The sequence below is a fragment of the Chiloscyllium plagiosum genome, chromosome 19 (assembly GCF_004010195.1).
Source record: "Chiloscyllium plagiosum isolate BGI_BamShark_2017 chromosome 19, ASM401019v2, whole genome shotgun sequence".
NCBI lineage: Eukaryota > Metazoa > Chordata > Chondrichthyes > Orectolobiformes > Hemiscylliidae > Chiloscyllium > Chiloscyllium plagiosum.
Window position 1 is genome coordinate 43,781,721 of NC_057728.1, and position 24,506 is coordinate 43,806,226.

General features: G+C 38.7%; 1 protein-coding gene across 1 annotated transcript in view; it reads right to left on the reverse strand.

Annotated features, from left to right (window-relative positions):
* Positions 1-24,506, reverse strand: part of LOC122559439 — a 135,512-nt gene that overhangs the window by 2,620 nt on the left and 108,386 nt on the right. The window contains exons 19-25 of the mRNA XM_043708888.1: positions 20,407-20,496; positions 20,026-20,145; positions 18,998-19,203; positions 13,848-13,928; positions 13,660-13,737; positions 10,874-11,037; positions 5,553-5,669 (exon numbers count right to left, since the gene is read on the reverse strand). Of these exons, the coding sequence (XP_043564823.1) occupies positions 5,553-5,669; positions 10,874-11,037; positions 13,660-13,737; positions 13,848-13,928; positions 18,998-19,203; positions 20,026-20,145; positions 20,407-20,496 (856 nt within the window). The remainder of the gene's footprint in view (positions 1-5,552; positions 5,670-10,873; positions 11,038-13,659; positions 13,738-13,847; positions 13,929-18,997; positions 19,204-20,025; positions 20,146-20,406; positions 20,497-24,506) is intronic.

Here is a 24,506-nt window from a genome sequence, read left to right on the forward strand (position 1 = left end):
TCCCTGACCTATCACCTTCATCTCCTTCCCCACTGACCTATTGTACTCTATGCCACTCTCTCCCCACCCCCACCCTCCTCTAGCTTATCTCTCCACGCTTCAGACTCTCTGCCTTTATTCCTGATGAAGGGCTTTTGCCCGAAACGTCGATTTTGCCTGTCCTCGGATGCTGCCTGAATTGCTGTGCTCTTCCAACACCACTGATCCGGAATCTGGTTTCCAGCATCTGCAGTCATTGTTTTTACCACATTCTGCTAAAAGACATGGTTCATTATTGGAATAATTCCTGTGTTTTTAGCCAGGAAGGCATGGCTGAAATATGTTCAGATAAATGAATTCAGATAGACAGAAAAAATCATGCTGCAACACAAGGAAGAATCTTGACAAAATGGCTGTAAATATATTACAAAATGGTTCACAATTTTGTTTCAGAGTTCATCTAGTGGTAATTAACAAATTATGGACAACTTGATACTCATACTCAATGCATAATTTCTTTTAGCTAACCATCCTTGGTATGTCCCCCTGGCAGGACAGACTCAGCAGAGGTGCATCACAGTCAGAGACAGGTTAGATGGAGTGGCACCTCAACAATGACTCTAAACCCCATAAAGACATATCAGGTCAAACATCTGAAATGAAATTTGCTGATAATTATTCATCTTTCCCTTCTCTGTACTGCAAAGTAAATGTTTCCTCACATCGAATATCACTTGAATGAAAACATTGAATGCAACATAGCCACAGAACCTATTCTGGGTGTGAAACTCTAATGCTAATCACTAAGAGTCACTGACACAGTTGGCCATGTTCTAAGGACATTGCTTTGCTTTTCTCCAAAAAGATATGTCACTCCCAACCTTTACATAAAATGCAAGTGAAATCAATTTCCTTTGAAACAACATGTGGCACTGCGACATGCCTCACTACATTTACAATTACAATTATAACTTCAGTATACTCTGGCAGGAGAAGTTTAGACTATATCCATTCCCCGTGTGCTATTGTCGAAGCTGCCCCAAGCTTAAGTATATCCTTTCATTTGTATCTGCAAAATCTCACCATTCAGCTTTTTGCATTAGAGGAACAAGTTTTGGATTAGCCAAGAATGTCTTTCACCAACCTATTCACCTTTCAAAAGCTGCACTGAGTATTTACCTTGGCGAAGTGTCTGGGAGAAAAATAAACAGGCCATAGAGCACAGATTCCCATGTTATGGAGCACTTGGGATGAACCTCGACAAAAAATACTGCATCCCTCTCCAGAGCAGGCAATGCAGTGAGGGCTGGGGACTCTGATTGTGCAGAAAGAATCTGATGACAGGAATCCTTCTCACCACAAACTAAGCTATGTACATGTTTGAAATTTCGTGGCAATGAGGTATTCTGCCAAATGGCTTTGCAGTCTGCTCAGCAAATTATCTGACAGGATCCACCATTTCTTTCTTCTGCAGGGTCTGAAGAACATTACATGTCGACCATTGCCTGAAGGAATTATCAGCAAATGTGTCCACTCTGCATGAGGAATGATGAGTACAGTGTGCTCCAGTCATGCTCTGCGGCATCATTCACAGCATTACGTCAGATATAACTTCAGCATGTAGCGACACTTTGAATTCACATTCCAAAAGTCGATGTACAACCTGATGCAGCCACACACAAGGGTTCTGTTAGAATGAGGACAACATTGTATCTTTCTTCATTCTTTACACCAAAGCTTATACATCATCTCCCTGTGGAGATGTCTATTTTCAATCTCCTGATTTAGCAAAAAACAGCTTGGTTTACCAGAGCAATGCAGGGACAGACCTGCACATCATTGAGCAATATCAAGAACACCTCATATCAGGTACCCAATGCGTGCACATAGTGTAGAGGGAGTATAATTGTCACATATCCAAATCAGTTTACCAGCAAAACACACTTCTTCCTGCTTTTGTTGCATATCCCTCAGGATCATATTCGCAACAGCTTCAAGTAATCTGACCTGATGTTACAGAAGACAAAGTATCATTTGGGCCAATTTACAAAGGACAATACCTGCTCTTTCTGTGATTCACATCATCTCCAGAGTCACTTTTGACATTTCTTAGAGAGTGATAACCTACCTTTGAGAACAGAGTGCCTGCAGTACTACATGGCCTCAGCACAGTGCCTTTTAGGTCCTTGCTCAGTACAGAGGGGCAGTCAGAGCAACATTCTTATCCATGGTAGAATTAAACAATTAAGCATAGGACTTAGGAGTACCTCATTTACTTGCAGCCCAACTCCAATTGAACCTAGGTGGGCAAGTCAGGAATTGTGATCTCTCCCATCCTCCCCCACATCCAAAAGATGCTTGCAGTTCTGGGCCCCCGCTATAGGAACGACATTGTGAAACTTGAAAGAATTCAGAAAAGATTTACAAGAATGTTGCCAGGGCTGGAGGGCTTCAGCTGTAGGGCGAGGCGGAATAGGCTGGGACTATTGTCCCTGGAACATTGGAGACTGAGGGGTGACCTTATAGAGGTTTATAAAATCATGACGGGCATGGATAGGGTAAATAGACACAGTCTTTTCCCGGGGTGGGAAAACCAGAGGGCATAGGTTTAAAGTGAGAGAGGAAAGATTTAAAAGGAATCTAAGGGGCAACTTTTTCACCCAGAGGCTGGTGCATAGATGAAATGAGCTGCCAGAGGAAGTGTTCGAGGCTGGTACAATTACAATATTTAAAAGGCATTTGAATGGGTATATGAATAGGAAGGGTTTACAGGGATATAAGCCAAATGATGACAAATGGATCTAGATTTATTTAAGATATCTGTTTGGCATTGACAAGTTGGACTGAAGGGCCTGTTTCCACTCTGTAGGGAATCTAATCTAAAATCAGGTCAAAGGCTAGGAATACAATGACAGGTAACCCAACTCCTGACTCCCCAGAGCCTGTTCATCATGCACAAGGCACAAGTCGAGAGTGTGATGGACACCCACTTGCCTGTCGGGTGCAGCTCCAGCTACACTCAAGAAGCTTAACATCATTTCGGACAAAGCAGTCTGCTTGACTGGAACCACATCTACTCCCCCCATCACTGATACTCAGGAGCAGCAGTGTGTACCATCTGCAAGATGCACTGCAGAAATTCACCAAAACTCCTTTGACAGCACCTTCCAAACCCATGACCACTTCCATCTAAATGGACAAGGGCAGCAGATACATGGGAACACCACCATCTGTAATTTCCCCTCCAAGTCACTCACCAGTCTGACTGTCATCATTCCTTCACTGTCACTGGATAAAAATCCTGGAAGTCCCTTCCTAATGGCAATGTGGGTCAACCCACATCATGTGGACCGTGTTTTAAGAAGGCAGTTCACCACCCCCTTCTTAAGGGTAACCAAGGCCAGGTAATAAAGCTGCTGTCCATTAAGTGATGCACACATTCCATGAATGAATTTTTTAAAAAGTTAAATTAATCAATATCCAGACACAAGAAATGCTGTGATTTCACTCATTGCTGCAGAAGACTAATGTCAGTGCCCACTTCCAATAAATCAGAGCTTCTATTTTGGTGAACCGTACAACTTCAATCATTTCTATGGAGAATATAACTGACTTCATGTATTAATTCAGGAGGTTTCTGGTCAATGGGAGAGTGGTGATTTATTGTTACATTTACAGAAAATTGCTCATGGCAGAGTATCATCATTAAGGTATACGGATTAGTTTTTGGATATGCATCTCCCTGAATTTATGATTCAAGTATAACACTTTTGAAGTGATATGGGCAATGACCATGCTTCATCATCATCCTTTATAGATGTAATTAATTCTGGAATAGGTGGCTTTGACTCTTAAAAAAATCAAGCTCTTTTCTAACAAAGGAACATAGAGTTATTTTTAGCTGAGAAACATGTTAGGCAGAAGCTTATTCAGCTCTGAGCATTGTGGGCTATGATGAGATGATTGGTAGAATTAGATGAGATGTTAGGTCCAGCCCATCTTGATGTCGAAATCACTTTGCTGCATCTTGTTTGCTTTTGACAAGCATGCAGTAGAATTTTTGCTCGAAAGAAGCAAGTTCCCAGCTGATGATTGCTATTGCTTGTTAAACACCGGGTTAATTGTGATACCTACCACATTTTGAGATCCTACCAAACTTGCCAAAGTCAGCAGGTTGGCCGTGGCTTCCTGACACATGGTCAGTTTCCACACCTTTAATCCCTTTATGTGATGCTGCAAGTAAAAATCCATCCTCATGCTCCTCTGCTTGTGGATCCTTTTGAAGGCCGAGTATCATGAGAAATTTTATGAAGAACTAATTCATTGTAACAGTAATGTTCAATGTAGTTAGTGCTGATAGAAGGAAAAGAAACTTGGTATGACTCAACTGAAGGGTCTTTCCACTAACAGAGTTAACAATGATCAAATGGTTCCGCTGTTGATTTTCACAGTCACCCAAAATGACTCATGTTTTTATTTGCTCTTGTACTATGATTAGAATCATTGGATCAACGCCAAAGATTCTGGAATACAATGAAATCCATTGCATTGCTACACTACTACTCAGAGAGAAAGTGGGGGCTTATGCCCGAAACGTCAATTCTCCTGTTCCTTGGATGCTGCCTGACCTGCTGCGCTTTTCCAGCAACACATTTTCAGCTCTACACTACTACTCAGTCCATTGGCAGTACTCATTTGTACATAGTAACTTTTAACTCCATAAACTCATTTGTCCATTTCCAATTTTTCTGATTATTTTACATGCTTGGATGACATGTATCAGTGCTGAGGAATGGAACTTGTTCCATTTTTAATACTGATTATCAACATTAATAGGCCTGAGTTAGATACAAGGCAATGTTCACCCAAGACATTTTTTTAATTACTGTTATGCTGTGACAATCTACTTTAATATTAATTTCAAACAGGGTGCAAATGTACAAACAGAGGGAAAAGTCTTCAGTTCATCAGAATATACTGCATTTAGTACTACTGAATTTATTGACAGAAGTGAAAAAAAAATTTCAACCTACTGTATCACCAATTATTTTGGCTGTTTTGGTGGCAGCTGTGGCTTAGCTTGTAGCACTCTCACCTCTGACTCACGTGCATTAAAGTTCCACTCAGGCAAAAGAATTCAAAGCTGATAATCTAGTGCTGCACTGTCAGAGACGTCATCTTTTGAATGAGAGGAAAAGCTAAAGATGCTGTCTACCTTCTCAGATCAATGTAAAAGATATCATGTACGCAAACTGGCTTCTGTATTTTGTATATCACATCAGTGACTACGTTGCAAAAGTACTCGGTTTGCTGTGGCATGCCATAAAAATTCAAATCTTCCTTTTTTACAAGTAGTAAAATAGAAAACAAAAGAAACACATTCTAACAAGTTGTAATTAACTTACTTTCTTTTACTTACCCTTGAGTAATATGGATCAATGATAGAGTATAATGCAATACTGTACAGCAATATTTCCCCATTAAATAATACAAAATGAAATGTAAATTGTGCAATAGAAATTCCTTGGTAAATATAAATAAGCTGATGCCATACTCTAATAAATGCTACTTACCCTTTAATAAAACAACTATCTCCTCTGTAAAGCAACCACTCTCAATCCATTCATGATAATCTTGAATTAAATCAAATGCACTAACACCTTGATTATTTTTTTGTTTTATATCTGCCCCTAGAGAGAAATAAAATAACCAAATAAATTGTAAAGATCACATTTTTTATTTTGTTTACTAAAGTGATCTTATTGAATTGTGGAAGATGCCAAATAGTGTACTTCTTCTCCTATTTGGTATGTTTATGTGTAAAATTTGCTTTAACCAAACTGTATATGATGGCTTCTTTGTGTATTGTAGCAGATAAAACCATACAATTCTAGTGACTGTACTATGATGAAACATTGCTGGTTTTCAGGACAGAGCATAACTCATTTTAAACATAAAAGCCAGAGAGAGTTTATTAAACAAAATAATTTAATCAAAACTCCAGCTTGGCTTTTGGCTTTGAAAAGTTTTGTCAGTACTGTCAGTTATATCTGATTTTAATGCTCACATTAAATCCTCAGGTTGGGTTGAGCTGCACAAAATTCAAATTTGTCCATTGAGTAACTCACCTCCTGTCATGCAGTGTCTGACCACCATTTTCAAGTCATGAGTAAGGAATGTGATAGAATATTCTCCATCTGCCTTCATCGGCTCGGCTCCAACAATATCCAAGAAACTTGACACCATCCAGCATAAAGCAGCTTGCTCATTTTTCACCCCATCTACCACCTTCAAAATTCACTCATTTCACCACTGACAAGTGTCAGCAGTATGTACCATCTACTACAGTAACTCACGAAGTCTCTTCCAAATCTGCGGCCACTAATACCTAACGACAAAAGCAGCATATTCATGGAAACATTCCTGCCTCAAGGTGCATGTCCAAGTCACACAGCAGCCTGACTTGCTGTTCTTTCACTGTCACTGGATCAAAATCCTGAAACTCCCTTCATAAGAGCATTGTAGATGCATCTAGCTTCAAGGACCACAATGGTTTAAGAAGTCAGCTCTCCACTACTTTTTCCAGTGTAATTAGAGATGGATGACAAATGCTGGCCTGCCAGTGATGCCTGCATTTCACAAACAATTTTTCTTTTAAAGTTATATTCTAATAGGATGGAGTTATTTAAGGAAGTTGGTTAGCTCAGTTGGTTTGCAATGCAGTGTTACCAACAGTGCAGATTTAATTCCTACACTAGCTGAGATTACCACAAAGGACTTTCCTTCTCATCCTCCCCCCTCGCCTGAGGCATAGTGACTGTCAGGCTAAACTACCACCAGTCATCTCTCTCTAATCATAGAACAATCCTATGGTCTGATGAGACAATGGCAACTTTATCTTTATCTAGTCATTTCAGCATTCGCAAATATTTTTTTAAAAACACTAATGACAAGTTCTGACAACTCTGCAGCTAAATGCACCAGATTTGTGTAGTCAAACAGAGAGGTCGCAAAGGTCAGGTGCTGTTGCACTGAGTTCATTGCACTTAGCCAAGCAACATTGTCCCTGGGCGAAAGAGAGGGTCATTTTTGAAATAAACTCAAGTTAGCTCGCAGCAAGGGTGGCCAACAGTGCAGTGGGAACCCAAAATTTTCAGCAGCATATCTATCAGAGTTTTGTTTTTAAAAGTTGGGCATTTCATTTGTATCTGACAGGAATTTGTGCTGCCAGACCTGTTGAGTTTCTCCAGCTTTTTTTGTGTTTGTTTCTGAATTCCAGCATACTGATGACTCAGAACCCCTTCACCCTGTCAGTTTTATTTCAATGTATTATCTCAAAGGCTGAGATTTGAACACCCCTTGGATGGTGATTTTGGACAAGGAGAAAGACTGCTCAGAGGAATCCACTCACTCTGTTGCCTCAAATCATTAACATCTACCCTCCACCAGCTCAAGTGCACATCTTAGTGGGCTCCTGAAGTACTAATAGTGTTGTCACACAGAAGCACCCATTAAAATAAAGTAAAAGAAGGTGATAAAAAAGTATCTGTCATAGGATACAAGAAAAATCAGATCTCTCCTCAGCTCAACACAGCTACTGAAACTCAGAGATCAACAATGAGAAAAAAATATCCTTGAACAGCAGCAGATAATGTGTTAGGTTTTCTCAGATTTTCCAGATGAAATTTGTATGGCTGGAAAAGGTCGAAGGAATCTATCTCGAGAATGAATGCCATGGTTCTTAGGTCTTCACACTAATATCTACATTCATCAAATGAATGAATATCTCTCCCTCTACTTACTTTTGTACCGTGACCCCAGTACCCTTATAAGAGAATAGTCAGTTTGTTCAGTTTCAGTTTTGAATTTCAGTTTTGAAATGTTTAATTGAGTCATGCTTAATAGAAAGTTCGAGATTTCTATTACCTTTTGTGTGAACAATTCTTTCTGAAATCATCCCTGAATGATTGTAGTCCAATGTTAAGGATATTCACCTTGTTCTGAACTTCCCACCAAACAAAATACAGCAAAACTATCGAAATAATCAAACGACTTGATACTCTTGCTCATCTCAATTAAATCATTCATTAATTTTCTTTATTCAAGTGAATACAACTATGTCTGGGTCTAGTCCTTGTAATTTCCAACTTTACCTCAAGTATCAGACCAGTGAAGTTCCACTGAACTGGCTCAGAGGCAAATATATCTAGTTTCTGAGATGTATTGTCCAGAAGTGGATACAGTACTCTGGATAAAGTTGAATCAAAATTTTGTGCAAGAGGAACATAATGTTCATCTTTTCCATGTTTTTTCATTGTATTTTTGCGTATCCACTGGCTTTCAGTTATTTCTGTATTTCAACCTGACATCTTTCTGTCTTTCATGATTCCCAGCTTCTTACAGTTTAGAAAATACTCTATATTTCTGAGATACAAGTCAATCATTACATACTTTCTCACACAGAAGTCCATATAATCTCAATTTGTATGACCACTTTTTGTCTCAACCTCCGGTAATGATCCTATGACAAAGCTTGCCATGGAGCTAATTATATATAAAGGCAGCAATGATGATCATGCAAGGAGATTTGAAGTGGCTGTACTATTCAGAAGTAGACCAGAAGTTTTATACTTGGATCATCTATACCAGGAGATAGAGCAACTACCATTGTTTATATCAATGTAAGAGTAGAATAAAAAGAGGAATACTATCTAAGCAGAATTCCTATTTTTATCTTTATACCTTTATCTATGTTGATTAGCAGAAACAGAATTCATATTTCTTATAACTGTACTATTGAATTTACAGATCATTCTCATTTTAAAGATATAATTTTAATTTAGTTTCATTAATAATTGTTTGCTTTTACCCCTTGCTGTGATATTTGTATCACCGGTAGTCACAGGTGAGGTGCCGGAAGATTGGAGGTTGGCTAACGTGTTGCCACTATTTAAGAAAGGTGGTAAGGAAAACCCAGGGGACTGTAGACCAGTGAGCTTGACATCAGTGGTGGGCAAGATGTTGGAAGGGACAGGATTTATTTGGAAAGGCAAGGACTAATTAGGGATAGTCAGCATAGGATTGTACGTGGGAAAGCATGTCTCACGAGCTTGATTGAGTTCATTGAAAAAGTAACAAAGAGGATTGATGAGGGCAGAACAGTAGACGTGACCTACATGGAATTCAGTAAGACGTTTGACAAGGTTCCTCATGGGAGATTGGTTAGCAAGATTAGATCTCATGGAATACAGGGAGAATTAGCCATTTGGATACAAAACTGGCTCAAAGGTAAAAGGTGGAGGGTTGTTTTTCAGACTGGAGGCCTGGAACCAGTGGAGTGCCACAAGTATTGGTGCTGGGTGCACTGCTTTTCATCATTTATAGAAAGGATTTGGATGTGAGCATAAAAGGTATAGTTAGTAAGTTTGCAGATGACACCAAAATTGGAAATGAAGTGGACAGCGAAGAAGGTTATCTCAGATTACAATGGGCTCTTGATCAGATGGGCCAATGAGCTGAGGAGTGGAGATGGAGTTTAATTTAGATAAATGTGAGGTTCTGCATTTTGGAAAAGCAAATCTTAGCAGGACATATACACTTAATGGTAAGGTCCTGGGGAGTTTTGCTGAACAAAGAGACCTTGGAGTCCAGGTTCTTAATTCCTTGAAAATAGAGTCATAGGTAGATAGGATAGTGAACAAGGCATTTGGTATGCTTTCCTTTATTGGTCAAAGTATTGAGTGTAAGAGTTGGGAGGTCATATTGTGGTTAGGTCACTCTTGGAATATTGAGTGCAATTCTGATCTCAGTCCTATCGGAAGGATGTAGTGAAACTTGAAAGGGTTCACAAGGATTTACAAGGATGTTGCCAGAGTTGGAGAATTTGAGCTATAGGAAGAGGCTTAATAGGTTGGGGCTGTTTTCCCTGGAGCGTCAGAGGCTGAGGTGTAACCGTATCAAGGTTTATAAAATCATGAGGGACATGGATAGGATAAACAGACAAGGTCTTTTACCTGGATGGGGGAGTCTAGAACTAGAGGACATAGGTTCAGAGTGAGAGGGGAAAGATATAAAATAGACCTAAGAGGCAACCTTTTCATGAGGAGAGTGGTGCGTGTATGGAATGGGCTGCCAGAGGAGTGGTGCTAGATGGTACAATTAAAGCATTTAAAAGGCACCTGGATGGATTTATGAATAGGAAGGGCTTAGAAGGGTATGGGCCAAGTGCTGGCAAATGGACTACATTGGGTTGGGATGTCTGGTTGGCATGGAAGGGTGGACTGAACGGTCTGTTTCTCTGCTGTACATCTCTATGACTCTCTGACTCTATGATAAGTGGGAGACAATCGCTGACAGTCATTACCTCAAGAGGCTGACAGTCTGGAAAAACACTGGAAGTGGTGAGCAGAAACAATAAACATAGATGGCCAAGAATAAGATACAGAAGAAACAGATGTCTTCTCAACCAACTGTCTTATCTGCGAGAGTGGGATTGCTGGGTCACGCCAGGCAATATTTAGCAGTGTTAATAACTATTGTGCAAATCATTGTCTTATATGTCAGAAAGCTCCCTAAAATAATATAACACTCACGTTATAATACCTTGGAACAACTGTACTGGAATAATGGTGTGTGGAGTAGGTGACCCATTACCATGTACTTGTTTTTTGGAAAACGCCAACCTGTACAATATGAAACAGTTGGAGACAAGCCAGTGGTACAGCAAAGACACTGAAAGAACATTATTAACTGATAAAAGGAAGACAAAAGGAATAAAAGTGTGTGACAAACAAGCGGAACATAAAAAAAGTGAAAGACATTTCTTTTATATCTATCGAGGAGCAAATGCCACAAAAGAATGTATGTACTATCATAACAAAATGCTTTCAAGTACCATGTTTTATTAGAAGACTTGCCCCGTAATAGTTCGATGTCTGAACTGCAAAGAACAGAGGAGTGCAGTGATCACGATTCAATACATCCACCTTAGCATTGTTCGATAGCAGTAATGTCAGAAGTTCAGTGCAACTAACTTTAACAGCAGCAAGGTGTAAAGCACTGTGTGTAAAAAGCAGAAGAAACTTTATTTTATATTTCATAAAAGAATAAATCACAGATCAACAAAATATTAAGCTAAATATAATAAAATGAAGCTAATAGATTAGTTACATTCTGGCACCTTCATGGAAATTAAATAAGTTAAATGTATGTGTTCAAAAATGTATAATTTTATGATTAAGGGGCTATTGAAATGACAAAAGATCACTGATTAAATAAAAAGAAAACAAGTGGTCATGCGAAGACCATATCCATTCCTGGAAGGTCAGGGAGTTAGTGTGGGCGTGATTGGAGTTGAACTAAAGTAGATAGGCTGAGTAACACTGAAAATCTGTCTGAGGCCTAGCAGGGGTGGATATGAGAAATAATAGAGGTGGATCTATTTAAAGACAAAATAACAACCCTTAATGTCAAAGACAAAGTAAGGGTGGTTGTGATGATGTGTCACAACAGCAACATGTTTTCAAGTTTATTTTTGCCATTGTAGTGTTTCGCCAGAACCCCTGGTTTATCCATGCTTTCCATATTTGATATCATTTCTAACATAACAACAAAATAAATATGGATGACGTGTTGGCAAAATATGTTTTGAAAGTACTACAAAATGGAGATAATCAGTCCAAACAAATTGCTGCACAATAATGCTACAATGGGAAGCTGGGGATCTGGAACTTTAATTAAGATTTTTCTTCTAAACTAAAATCTAATCCTACTGTGTTGTCTTCATAAAAGGGTTATTACAAAAGGTAAGTATCATTAAAACATTCTAGATTAGTACGGATATCAATTATATCTACATATTCTATCACAATAGGTGTGAGCAACTGATTAACTAAACAAATATTGTACACAAAAAAACTAATCACATTAAGAATGAAATTAAATTCGTTTTTATAACTTATTATTTCAAAAGATGTAGGTATTGCTAGTCAGCAACTATTTTCCATCCCCAATTGTCCTTGAGAACTGAGCTACCTCCTTGAACTGCTGCAGCCCCAACTGGTGTAGGTAGTGCAATTAGGAAATAAGCTCCAGGAATTTAACCCCGTTACAGTGAAAGAATAGCAAAACAGTACCAAGTCAGGATGCTGTATGGCTTGGAGGGGAAACATACAGGTGGTCCAGTTACGATTCATCTACCACCTTGTCATTCTAGATGGAAGAGGTTATGTTTGGGAGTTGCTGCTTAAAGAGCCTTGATGAGTTCTTACAGTGTATCTTGTAGGTGATGCACACTGCTGCACTATCCATCTGTTCAAGGGACTGAATATTTACGCTTATGGTTGGGGTGGCAATCATGCAAGTTGTTTTGCCCTGAATGGTATCAAGTTCAAGTGTTATTGGGGTTACATTCATCCCAGGTAAGTAGAAAATGAATGCCTTGTAGATGTTGGACAGACTTTGGCAAGTCAGGAGGTAGGTTACTCATCACAGCATTCCCAGCCTCTGCTCTTGTAGCCACAATATTGATATTGCTGGCACAGTTCAGTTTCTAATGAGTAACAATTCCCAGGATGTTGACAGTAAGTGCTTCAGCAATAATAATGCTATTGGAATTTCAGCAAATAGAGTTAGATTCTCTCTTGTTGCAGATGGCCATTGACTGGGTATTTGTGTTGTGCCCATGTTTCTTGCACTTATCAGGTTGAGCCTGGATGTTGTTCAGGTCTTACTGATGTGGATTTGATTGTTCTGGGATGTGAAGAGGCCCAAATGATGCTAAACTTATACAATCATTGGTGATTTCTCCACTTTTGACCTTATTATGGAGGGAAGGTCATTCACAAAGCAGCTGAAGATGATCAGACCTAGACACTAGCCTAAGGAACTCCTGGAGCAATGTTCTGGTGTAAGACAATTGATTCCAACAATCATAATTATCATCCTTTGTTCTAAGTATGAGTCCAATCAGTGGTGAGTTTTCCATCAATTTCCATTGACTCCACATTTGTTGAAGCTTCTTGATGCCATACTTAGTCAAATGCTGCTTTGATGTCAAGGGCCATATCCCTCACCTCCTCTCGAGTTCAGCTCTTTCTTTTAAAGCTCTGATGAGGTCAAGAGCTGAGTGACTCTAGCTGAATACTGGCTGAGCATCAGTGAGCAGGTTATTGCTGACTAAGTGTTGCATGATAGTACTATGAACCCTTCCATCACTTTGCTGATGATCGAAAATACATTGACAAGGGGGCAATTGGCAAGGTTGTATATGACTTCCTTTTGTACACAGGATATAGCTTAGCAATTTTCCACATTGCCAGGTAGATTCCAGTTTTGTAGCTGTACTGTAATAGCCTGGCCAGAAGTGCAGGTAGCTATGAAACACAAGTCTTCAGTAATTGCTACTTGATTAGAGTGTGAAACTTTTTAATCCAAATCAGATGTAAATTTGTTTAAAACTACACTAAAGGTGCTACATCTTTTACCTGAATAACTGAGCTATATCAAAATCCCTTATCAGTTACCTTGAGTTGTTTATTTTCTTGATTTATTTTAAATCTTTTCATTTGAAATATAGTGTACAATAAGCTGATATCCTTCACAGCAACTCAGAGTAAACATAAGTAGTATTATGTAAGTCTGATTCTCAAAGGAACAAATGTAACATTTAATTTATTTTACCTGTCCCCATGTTTGTCAAATGCATTAATATTGACTCCATTCTTTATAAGTAATTCCAGACTTTCAACTTTTTCTGGCCTGTACAAAAACAAGTTCTTTTTTAGAACATCAATTGCATTTCTGCATGACACTATCATTTCACGTGCAAAGTTTTATTGACTTTCATAAAAGTTTGGTGGGTGACATACACTTTTATTTCATCATGTAGTAGTCCAAACATCAATTCTTCCTGTTCTTCAGCTTTAAAGCTGAAGTCTTTTTCATTGAGCCTATAAATTAAACCAAACAAACATTGAAGAATAAGAAGAAATTTGGAAATTATAAATGTGTTAACTTTGCATATCTTGACTTTTTCCATTATAAATATAAATACTTATTATGTGGTCAGGAAGTCAATGAACAACTCTTGGATGCAAATACTCCTATTATATTGAAAGTTCTTCCCTTGCAGATTCCTCTAAGTAAAATCATGCAATCAGTTCAGATTTTAAAAATGCCCAGCTTCTCAAGAGATGCTCCAATGATACATTTGGGTTGGAAGTTTTAGGAATTTCACACAGCTCTGATGAAAGAACAATGATTTATTTTGAAATTAGGATCTATTTTGAGGATACTTGAGAACTAGTGATCCCATGTGCTGGATGCCTTTCTCCTTTCAGATGGTGAAGGTCCCACATGGGGAGTTGTTGTAGTATATCCTGTTGATGGGGTTCACCCTACAATCAAGGTACCACAATAGTGAAGGGTTAGATGTTTTGGCTCACGCATAAGATACCAATTATTTAAAGTTTTAAGCCTGTTTTGTCTTGATTGATGTTATTTCAAATAACATAAGAGATAACCAAATTATAGTATATTTAGTGCAGACATTGCACCCATTTTTGCACTCATCATGATTAAACTTTACTTTCTCAAATCTAAACCTAAAATACAACAAATAAAAATCAATTTTGGCAAAATGTCCAAAGGCCCAGCTATCAGACTCATTAGGCATATGTAGCTTGAATTGCGCAGGGATCATGTCCCAAGGTTACCTCTATGTACCAATCAATCCTTGCATTCAACTGCAGTTTCCCTGTCAAGTGAGTTGGGGTTGATGGGAATGAAGACATTGGTGGTGGTCTTGGAAACCAAGACATCGGGTTATCAAAATTAAATGAAGGCTAGCAAAAATTCTGAACAATGTGCAGATACTTTTGAGAATAATAAGACCATAAGAGTATAAGACACAGGAGCAGAAATTAGGCCATTCAGCCCATTGAGTCTGGTCCACCATTGAATCATGGACGATAAGTTTCTCAACCCCATTCTCCTACTTTCCCCCCATAATGCTTGATCCCTTGATACTCAAGAACCTCTCTCTGTCTTAAATATACTCAATGACCTGGCCCCCAGAGTCTTTTGTAGCAATGAATTCTATAGATTCACCATTCTCTGGCTGAAGAAGTTTCTCCTCATCTCTGTTCTCAAAGGTTTCCCTTTTACTCTGATGCTGTGCCCACAGGTCCTAGTCTCTCCTACCAATGGAAACATCTTCCCAACATATACTCAGTCCAGGCCATTCAGTATTCTGTACATTTCAATTAAATCACCCCTCATCCTTCTAAACTCTATCAAGTATAAACTCAGAGTTCTCAAACATTCCTCATATGTTAAGCTTTTCATTCGTGGGACCATTCTTGTGAACATCCTCTGAACACACTCCAGTGCCAGTATATCCTTCCAAAGATATGGGATCCAAAACTTTGCACAATACTCCAAATGTGATCTGACCAGAGCCTTATAGAGACTTAGAAGTACATCCTTGCTTTTATATTCAAGCCCTCTCAAAATAAATGTCATCATTGCATTTGCCTTCCTAACTACTGACCCAACCTGCAAGTATAACTTGAGAGAATCCTGGACTAAAACTCTCAAGTCTCTTTGAACTTCAAACTTCTGAATTTTCTCCCCATTCAGAAAATAATCCATGCCTCTATTCTTCCTACCAAAGTGCATGATCTCACACTTTACCACATTGTACTGCATCTGCCACTTCTTTGCCTACTCTCCTTTTGCAGTCTCTCCACTTGCTCAATGCTACCTGTCCCTCCACCTACCTTTATATTGTCTGCAAACTTAGCCAGAGTGCCCTCAGTTCATTCATCTATATTGTTAATGTATAAAGTTAAAAGTTGTGGTCCCAACACTGAGCCTAGCGAAACTCCACTTGTCACTGGCTGCCATCCTGAGAAGGACCCTTTTATTTCCACTCTCAACTTTCTACCAGACAGCTAAGCTTCTATCCATGCTAGCACCTTGACCTTATCTTATCCAGTAGCCACCTGTGCAGCATTTTGTCAAAGGCCTTCCTGAAGTCCAGGTAGAAAACATCCATTGGCTCTCCATTGTCTAACCTGCTCATTATTTCCTCAAAGAATTCTAGCAGATTTGTCAGGCATGACCTCCCCTTGATAAAACCATGCTGACTTTGCCCTATGTTACCATACATAATGAGTGGTATTTAATGAGAGCAATGTGACAAAAAAGGTAGGTGGAAGGGCAGGCTGTGTTGAAGAAGTAGGGAGTCTGCAGAAGGATTTGGACAGACTAGGAGAGTGGGCAAAGAAGTGGCAAATGGAATACAATGTGTGAACGCATGAGGTTACGCACTGTGGTCAGAAGAAAAGAGGCGTGGACTATTTTGTAAATAGGGAAAGGCTTCAGAAATTTAAAGTACAAGGGGATTTGGGAGTCCTTTGGAATAATGTGAGCAGTTTTGGGATCTGTATCCAAGGAAGGATGTGCTGGTGTTGGATGGGTTCCAGAAGAGGTTTACAATGATCCCTTGGTGAAGGGCTTGTCATTAGAGGAGCAGCTGAGGACTCTGGGTCTGTATTCCTTGGAGTTTAGAATGATGAGTGGGAGGTCTAATTGAAGCTTCTGGAAGGCTTGGATAGATTGAACATTAAAAATAATTTGCAGAATTAGGATCGAGTAGGACTTGAAGGCACAGCCTCAAAGTGAAAGGATGACCCTTTAGAACTGAGATGAGGAGGAATTTCTTCAGAGGGTGGCTAATCTGTCTAACTCTTTGCTGCAGAAGGCTGTGGAGGCCAAGCTATTGAATGTATTTAAGACAGAGATAGATAGGTTCTTGATTATTAAGAGGATCAAGTCTTATGGTGAGAAGACAGGAGAGTGGGTTTGAGAAAGATATCAGCCGTGACTGAATGGCAGAGCCGACTCAATGACTAAATTGCCTAATTCTGCTGCTATATCTTATGGTCTTATGGACCCTAACAGTGAACCAGGAAGTGGTTGAATACGTCACTGGAAGTGGCTGGCCAACAGTGATCAGAGATCACCATTTTTGATGGTTGTTTTTATAAACACAGCTATGTATCTGTATTTACCTTGATTTGTGTTTTTGTTTTCAGACACTTTTACAATTGACTGTGATCACAGTCAGCAAACTAATTATCCACATTTGAGTGGCCTGCCAAGTAGTGGGCCGCTCTATGACGACTGGGTAACAGACAGCCTGTGATTTAAAATCAGAAATTGTTGGAAAGACTCAGCAGGTCTGGCAGGATCTGTGGAGAGAAAGCAGAATTAACACTTTGTGTCCAGTTCTGAAGAAGGGTTACTGGACCTGAAACATTAATTCTGTTTGTCTCCACAAATGCTGACAGACTTGTTGAGTTTTTCCAGCAACTTCTGATTTAATTTCAGATTTCCAACTTCCACAGTTCTTTGGCTTTTAGCCTGTGATCCTGTTGAATTGAGAAGATGTCAGTTGCTCTTATTCAGAGATAGAGTCATAGCACAGCACGGAAACAGATCCTTCAGTCCAACCAGTCCATGCCGCACATAATCCTCAACTATACTAGTTCCATCTGCCTGCTCCTGGCCTATATCCCTCCAAACCTTCCCTAATCATGTACTTATGTAAATATCTTTTAAAAATCTTATTTTAGTGAAAAATAATAACTGTAATAACACTATAATAAAATGTTAACTAAGCTTGTAATCCCAGGAGCAGCTGCAAAGTCTGTGCTGTACCTCCAAATAATCTGCAAATAACACAAATAACAACTTTTCCAATCACTTTAATTGAGTATTTATTGGTAATGAAGGGATAGACCTCTCCCTGATTCTCCTAATTTGCAAACTTCCTGTCTAAAACAGTGACAGTTTAAGAAGTGAGGAACAATTTTTGTGTAGGGCTTTTTCATTAGCTTGAAGAAACTGAAGAGAATGATTGGAAACTCTCTGCTATTACTTGCATGCAGCTTTGCCACATTACAAGGCCTTCTTGCCACCCATGGGATTCATCCTGAAACTCCCAATTACAGGCCTGTTAGACCTGTTTCCTTTTACAATTCTTGCTCTCGTGTACTTCACTAAATTATACCACAAAGTTTCAGATCAATAAAGTAAAAATATAAAATTTTGTAGAACTGATGGTCAAAGTCTTTTTTCAGGGTACCAAACCAAAATATCTCTGATAAAACATTAAACAAGGAGATTGAGACAGAAATCCTCAGTGAAATTTCAACAGAAGGTAAAATAAATCCCTGCTACAGAGAAATGGTATTGAAGGTATAGACATCTCTCTGATTCCCCTAATTTGCAGACGAGTTGTCCATAACGGGGGCAGTTTAAGAAGTGAGGAACAATTTTTGTTTTGGGCTTTCTTATTGGCTTGAAGAAACTAAAGAGAATAATTGCAAGATGTCTGGTATCTGGGATACAGCAGTCCAGTATCTGGGATACAGCAGTCTGAAGTTGTCAACAGAAACATTTTTTTGGAAGGATATGATGGCTAACTCAAGTGTTTGGTGGCTGGTTTGTAATGCAGAGTAATGCCAACAACACAGATTCAGTTCCTGCTGAGATTACTATGAAGGTCCCATTCTCTCAACCTTGTCCATAGCTTGACTTGTGGTGACCTTTGGGTTAAACCACCATTAGTCATCTCTTGCTAATGGGACAATGGCGACTTTACAATTTACCACCCATTCTACTATGCTTGCTCATTATGAGTAACTGCTCAAATAGAAATGTTTGCTTGCACCAAGGGTTTTCATTTTCCATTCAGAGGTTTCCACTACAATTTTCAATGATTTTGATAGACAACAAGGATAAACTAAATATTTCTCAATAACAAGTTTTTAAAAAAAATTAAAGCCTTAAGATTCCATTGTTGCGCAATTAGCCTCATAAAACCAGGCAAGCAGCAACACCATACGTTGCTTCCAATAGTGCTAAAAGTAGCTCACTATAATCTATTGAAAAAGAGAGCTAGTTTTCAAAAATCTAATTCCAATTGCAAATAAATATTACGCAATCTTACCATTTTGCACATTCAGTGTGATTATTGGCCAGAGACAAGTAGAGCAAACTTGGAGCACTTCCCTTCATTAATTTTGTGACCATTTGTTCCTCAGAGTCGAATTTGCAGAGAAGCTGAATAACATCTATTCTACCTTGCATCGCAGCACAATGGATTGGCAGCAGCTCTTTATTGTTCCATCTATCTATTGCAGCTTTACAAGACAGCTACACACATAGAATAATTTGTTGTAATTACTTTGTAATGGTTGATGGAATGATCTTTATGAGTGTTATTGTATCTAACTAAAATAGCAAAGTAGCACCACTTACAAAGACATCCCAGAGACCCGGGTTCAATTCCCGACTCAGGCGACTGACTGTGTGGAGTTTGCACGTTCTCCCTGTGTCTGCGTGGGTTTCCTCCGGGTGCTCCGGTTTCCTCCCACAGTCTAAAGATGTGCAGGTTAGGTGAATTGGCCATACTAAATTGCCCGTAGTGTTAGGTAAGGGGTAAATGTAGGGGTATGGGTGGGTTTCGCTTCGGCGGGTCGGTGTGGACTTGTTGGGCCGAAGGGCCTGTTTCCACACTGTAATCTAATCTAATCTAATCACATGTTCCATTTTGGACAGATCAGCTATAAAGATATTCTGACACACATCCCACCCATTCTGCTTTCTCATATTGACATCTTTATTTTGTTAACTAATGATGCATCGACTTGAAAATATGTATTTAAAATATTAATGTGGCATACTAAAGATAGGTAAATCAGGGTGTAGATATTGACACTATAAACATATACAAATCTCATTTCTTTTTCCCACATGTGTCTGCTAATTATGAGGGTTTGTTTGAAAATAAACTTCTTGAGGTCTAATTTGTATTATAAAAATTGATTCTTTCTAACCAAAACTGACATGGTAACTTTAATATATTCTTAATATATTTTAATGAAATGTACACACAGATAAGCCTGTTATAAAACAATACCTCTGCATAATAATGTTCATTTTTATTAACTTTTTTTTAAGCAACAGCATTCTTACCAAAATTTCTAAACAGCCTAATCTAGCTGGTTTCTTCATTTCACCAAAACATATTACATGCAATGGTGTATTGCCGTCTGCATCTGACCTGTTTACATCAGCTCCGTGATATATCAACAACTGAAATAACAAGACACAAAGTTAAAAATAATAGCTCAATACAGCCCATTAAAATGAAATTCCTGTCACCCATTGTTTTCATCAATAATCCTTATGAAACTAATGAACTGTAGTAAAACAATAAGATGAGTTCAGAAAGAAGTAAACATTGTTTTGATTTCCATAACTCCATGCTTAAGCTAAGTTCAAATTAACCAAGAAAAATAAGCACCAAATTCAAGTGCCCTGTTTCAAATGCTTCTCTTGTTATAATAAAGTTACCTGCATTGTCTCCGTATCGCGTGACCGATGTAATGGAGTTGCTCCTTTGTAATCCAATAGGTTAACGTCAACTTTCAATTGTAGAAGTGTCTGAAATGAAAACATAAAATACGAGAAATCAATTGCTAATGGTGGTTCAATATTTAAATGTATATAGTTTACACAAAGTAAACAATTTTTCACAAATGATTTCATTTAATTGATACGAGAATGAAGATTATGAAATCTGACAGAGATTATCAAGGTACTTTGATACTTGGTGGCAAAGAATTATTGAAATATATTGAAACAAAATTGATGCTGACTTTAACATTTCTTCTGTTTTACTGTGCAAACTGTCCTTAATTCAACTACCTCAACTTAGACTTTGGAACTGAAATATAATGCAATTATTTCCTGAATGCAGAAGGTGGAAAATTATAGGAGATGCTTAGCCGGCTGAGGGGGAAGAGTTAGAAATAGGGTTGCAGAGACCATATCAAACCGTTTGTTTTTTGGGATACAAGGCAATTTGCTCCAGTTTCCAGAACTGTTTTGTTTTTCCAAAGCTTTTCACTCAAACTTATTTGCATAACACAAAAATAAAATCTGCCATAAAACAAAGTTATGTGGCAGCAATATAGAATATTTTCCTTTAAAAATGTATTTAAATTTTCTTGATACATTTGAGAATAATAATCTGTTCTTTACTAACGCAGTTGAAAATGAATTTTAATCAGAGTGTCTGCTTTATCTGTGAGTAATCAATATTAAGTAAGTGAAAAGTACACTTTTCACTTACTGGTTTCACTAATGAGTAATTTATGAGTTTTTGAAAAAGTACCTATTAGTGCACTTCTTCCAGTAAAAGTTTAATTTAAGAGCTTCTTAGAAAGACTGCAAATGGGCGCAATTAGCTGAAATTTGTCACTGAGATTGATTTGATCAGGGAGTCGAGCCCATTTAGTGAATGGATTAGTTAGCGAGTTTAGAGCAGATTTGCAGCTCAGGTTGAGGTTCTGGAAGTAAGTGTGCTCGCTGAGCTGGAGGGTTCGTTTTTGTCACCATACTAGGTAACATCATCAGTGAGCATCCAGTGAAGCACTGGTGCTATGACCCACTTTCTATTTATGTGTTTAGGTTTCTTTGGGTTGGCAATGTAATTTCCTGTGATGTCATTTCCTATTCTTTTTCTCAGAGGGTGGCATATGGGGTCTGAGTCGATGTGTTTGTTGATAGAGTTCTGGTGGAATGCCAGGCTTCTCGGAATTCTCGTACATGTCTCTGTTTGGCTTGTCCGAGGATAGACGTGTTGCCCCAGTCGAAATGGTGTCCTTCCTGAGCTGTATGTAAGGATACTAGTGAGAGTGGGTCATGTCTTTTTTGTGGCTAGTTGATGTTCATGTACCCTGGTGGCTATTTTTCTGCCTGTTTGTCCAATACAGTGTTTGTTACAGTTCTTGCAACGTATTTTGTAAATGATGTTCATTTTGCTTGTTGTCCATATAGGGTCTTTTAAGTTCATTAGCTGCTATTTTAGTGTTTTGGGTTGTTTTGTGGGCTACTGTGATGCCAAGAGGTCTGAATAGTCTGGCAGTCACTGCAGACCCACTATCACTAGTATCCTTACACAGGTGAGGAAGGACATGACTTTGACTGGAACAATACATCCATCCTAGGACAAGCCAAACAGAAACATGTATGAGAATTCCTAGAAGCATGACATTTCAATCGGAACTCTGTCAACAAACACGTCAATGTGGACCCCATTTACCACCCTCTGAGAAAAAGAACAGAAAATGACGTCACCACAGAAAATGCCATCATCAACCCAAGGAAGCCTAAACACATAAATAGAATGCAGGTCATAACACCAGTGCTTCACCGGAGGCTCACTGATAATGTTACTTAGTAACATCAGTGATAAAACATCTGTAAATGAACCTTCCAGCTCAGCAAGCAAACTAACATCCAGAGTGGATTGGTTTTCAGCATAACATTTTTAAAGTAGTGCAATAGATTGTGTAAATTTGATTTGCGTTTAACAAAATTTGCAAGTGGAGTCCCTCAATTATTTCATGCTGATTATGGGCAAATTGCACCAAAAATAGCAGTATTACTGTACAGCAACTTCAGGCCTGTGCCCAGTTTACATTTCAAATGCACTGTTCCAAGTTTAACACTGGGTCTGAACGGGGGTGTTATGGCAAACCTTATGGTGTGAGAATGACATAATGTCAAGGCTTTGCTCAACAAGTTCACCATATGGTCTTGCAGTATTTAGTCTGAATGCAACATTTGACCTGATTAATGCTGTGTTTTCTCCTCCTTAATTTTGGATTAATTTTGTTTCTTTATGTTATTATGTTACTGTTTGCTTTTGATAATGATTTTTTTCATTTTTAATTTTGTTGAGCTACAAATTTTCATTTTAAAATTCAAGAGATGTTTTATTGAAGAAATTTCATTCATCTGATCTGACATTTTCAATTAAAGAATTAAGGGCGTACTTTTATGTAGCATCTTGAACAACCCCAGTATGCCTAGCTGTCAATTAAGTCTATTATTTAAAGTGCAGTTAGATTGTAATACAGGAAAAGGTAGAATTGCATTGGGTAGCAGAGCCCAACAATTACAACAGTTAATTTGCTTGTAATGACGTTGGCTTCAGGATAAATGGTGGCCAGAACATTGGGAAAACTCCATCTACGTTTCTTCACAAATAGCACCTGTGAATTTTTCACGTCCACAGGGGAAATTTAATCTGGGAGATTTGGTTGAGTGGTTACAGGTAGGAAGATTAATTGGGTGAAGGTTCCGTGCATCAGTGTGCTGGTTCAAATATCCCTGAGTTTTTCAGAAGTAAAAGAGGAGCCAGGAAACTAACTCACTAACAGAAAGTTGTTTGGCATTTTAAATATGCTATTTTGGATTAATGATTTAATTATAGCCAGCTAAACCTCCCCTGTAAAATTTAGCAGTTGCACCAAGAGGGATAGCCTGGAGAGGAAACAAATGTCTACTTGTGGAATTCCTCCTGGATCCCAAACTCCTCCATCACTGTGTACAAGCTCCCTACCAGATACAATGTTCCACAAGTTTAGACACATGCCACCCGACCAAAATTCAACATTAAACCTACAGAATTGAAGAGAGATTCTTTTAAAAATTGGACATTAGGGATTGATCCTATGAGAAATCAGACTTCCCTTGAAACTATGCATTGATCCTCCTTCTGGTTCATTCAAGGGCCAAGGCAGAGAAGCACATCACAGCTCGATAATGGGGCTACAGGAGACCCGCTGTGTTGAGGTCAGGTACTGACAAGTGGGCCACAATCCCAGTCCAGGAGCAGCACTTGAGATTGGGATTTTTGGCTGCACCCCTAATTCAGGCTATGCCCCAGCCAGACTGACAATTGAATCCCAGTGTGTAGACCTCCTTCCTGTGGTAGGATTAGATTTACTGCATTAACTGCAATTGAACTAAATGTCAGATGTTGCATTTTTATAACATTTTTAGAAGCTTAATCTGTCTCAGAAAACTCAAAATGACAACATTAAATTTATGAATTATATTGTTTACTTCTGAACCATCCCTGTTTTGTTGATATACACGTAAATGTCAGAATGCTCAAGAATTGTTAACTTTTCTTTTTTATTTATTCTCGCTTACCATTATGCCTAGCACAAAGGGTGATGTTTGTGATTGTTGAAGGCCAATTAGCCCTAGGACATTGCTGCAGGTCCTTCTCAGGGTAAAGTCCTATGCACAACCATTTTCAGCTGCTTCTTCAATGGCCATTTTTTCATCACAGCTGAGAAGTGGGATATTCACTGATGGTTGCACTGTTTATTACAACCTGCTATTTCTCAGATAGTGAAGTAATAGAACATAGAACATAGAAGAATACAGCGCAGTTCAGGCCCTTCAGCCCTCGATGTTGCGCCGATCCAAGCCCACCTAACCTACACTAGCCCACTATCCTCCATATGCCTATCCAATGCCCGCTTAAATGCCCATAATGAGGGAGAGTCCACCACTGCTACTGGCAGGGCATTCCATGAACTCACGACTCACTGAGTAAAGAACCTACCCCTAACATCTGTCCTAAACCTACC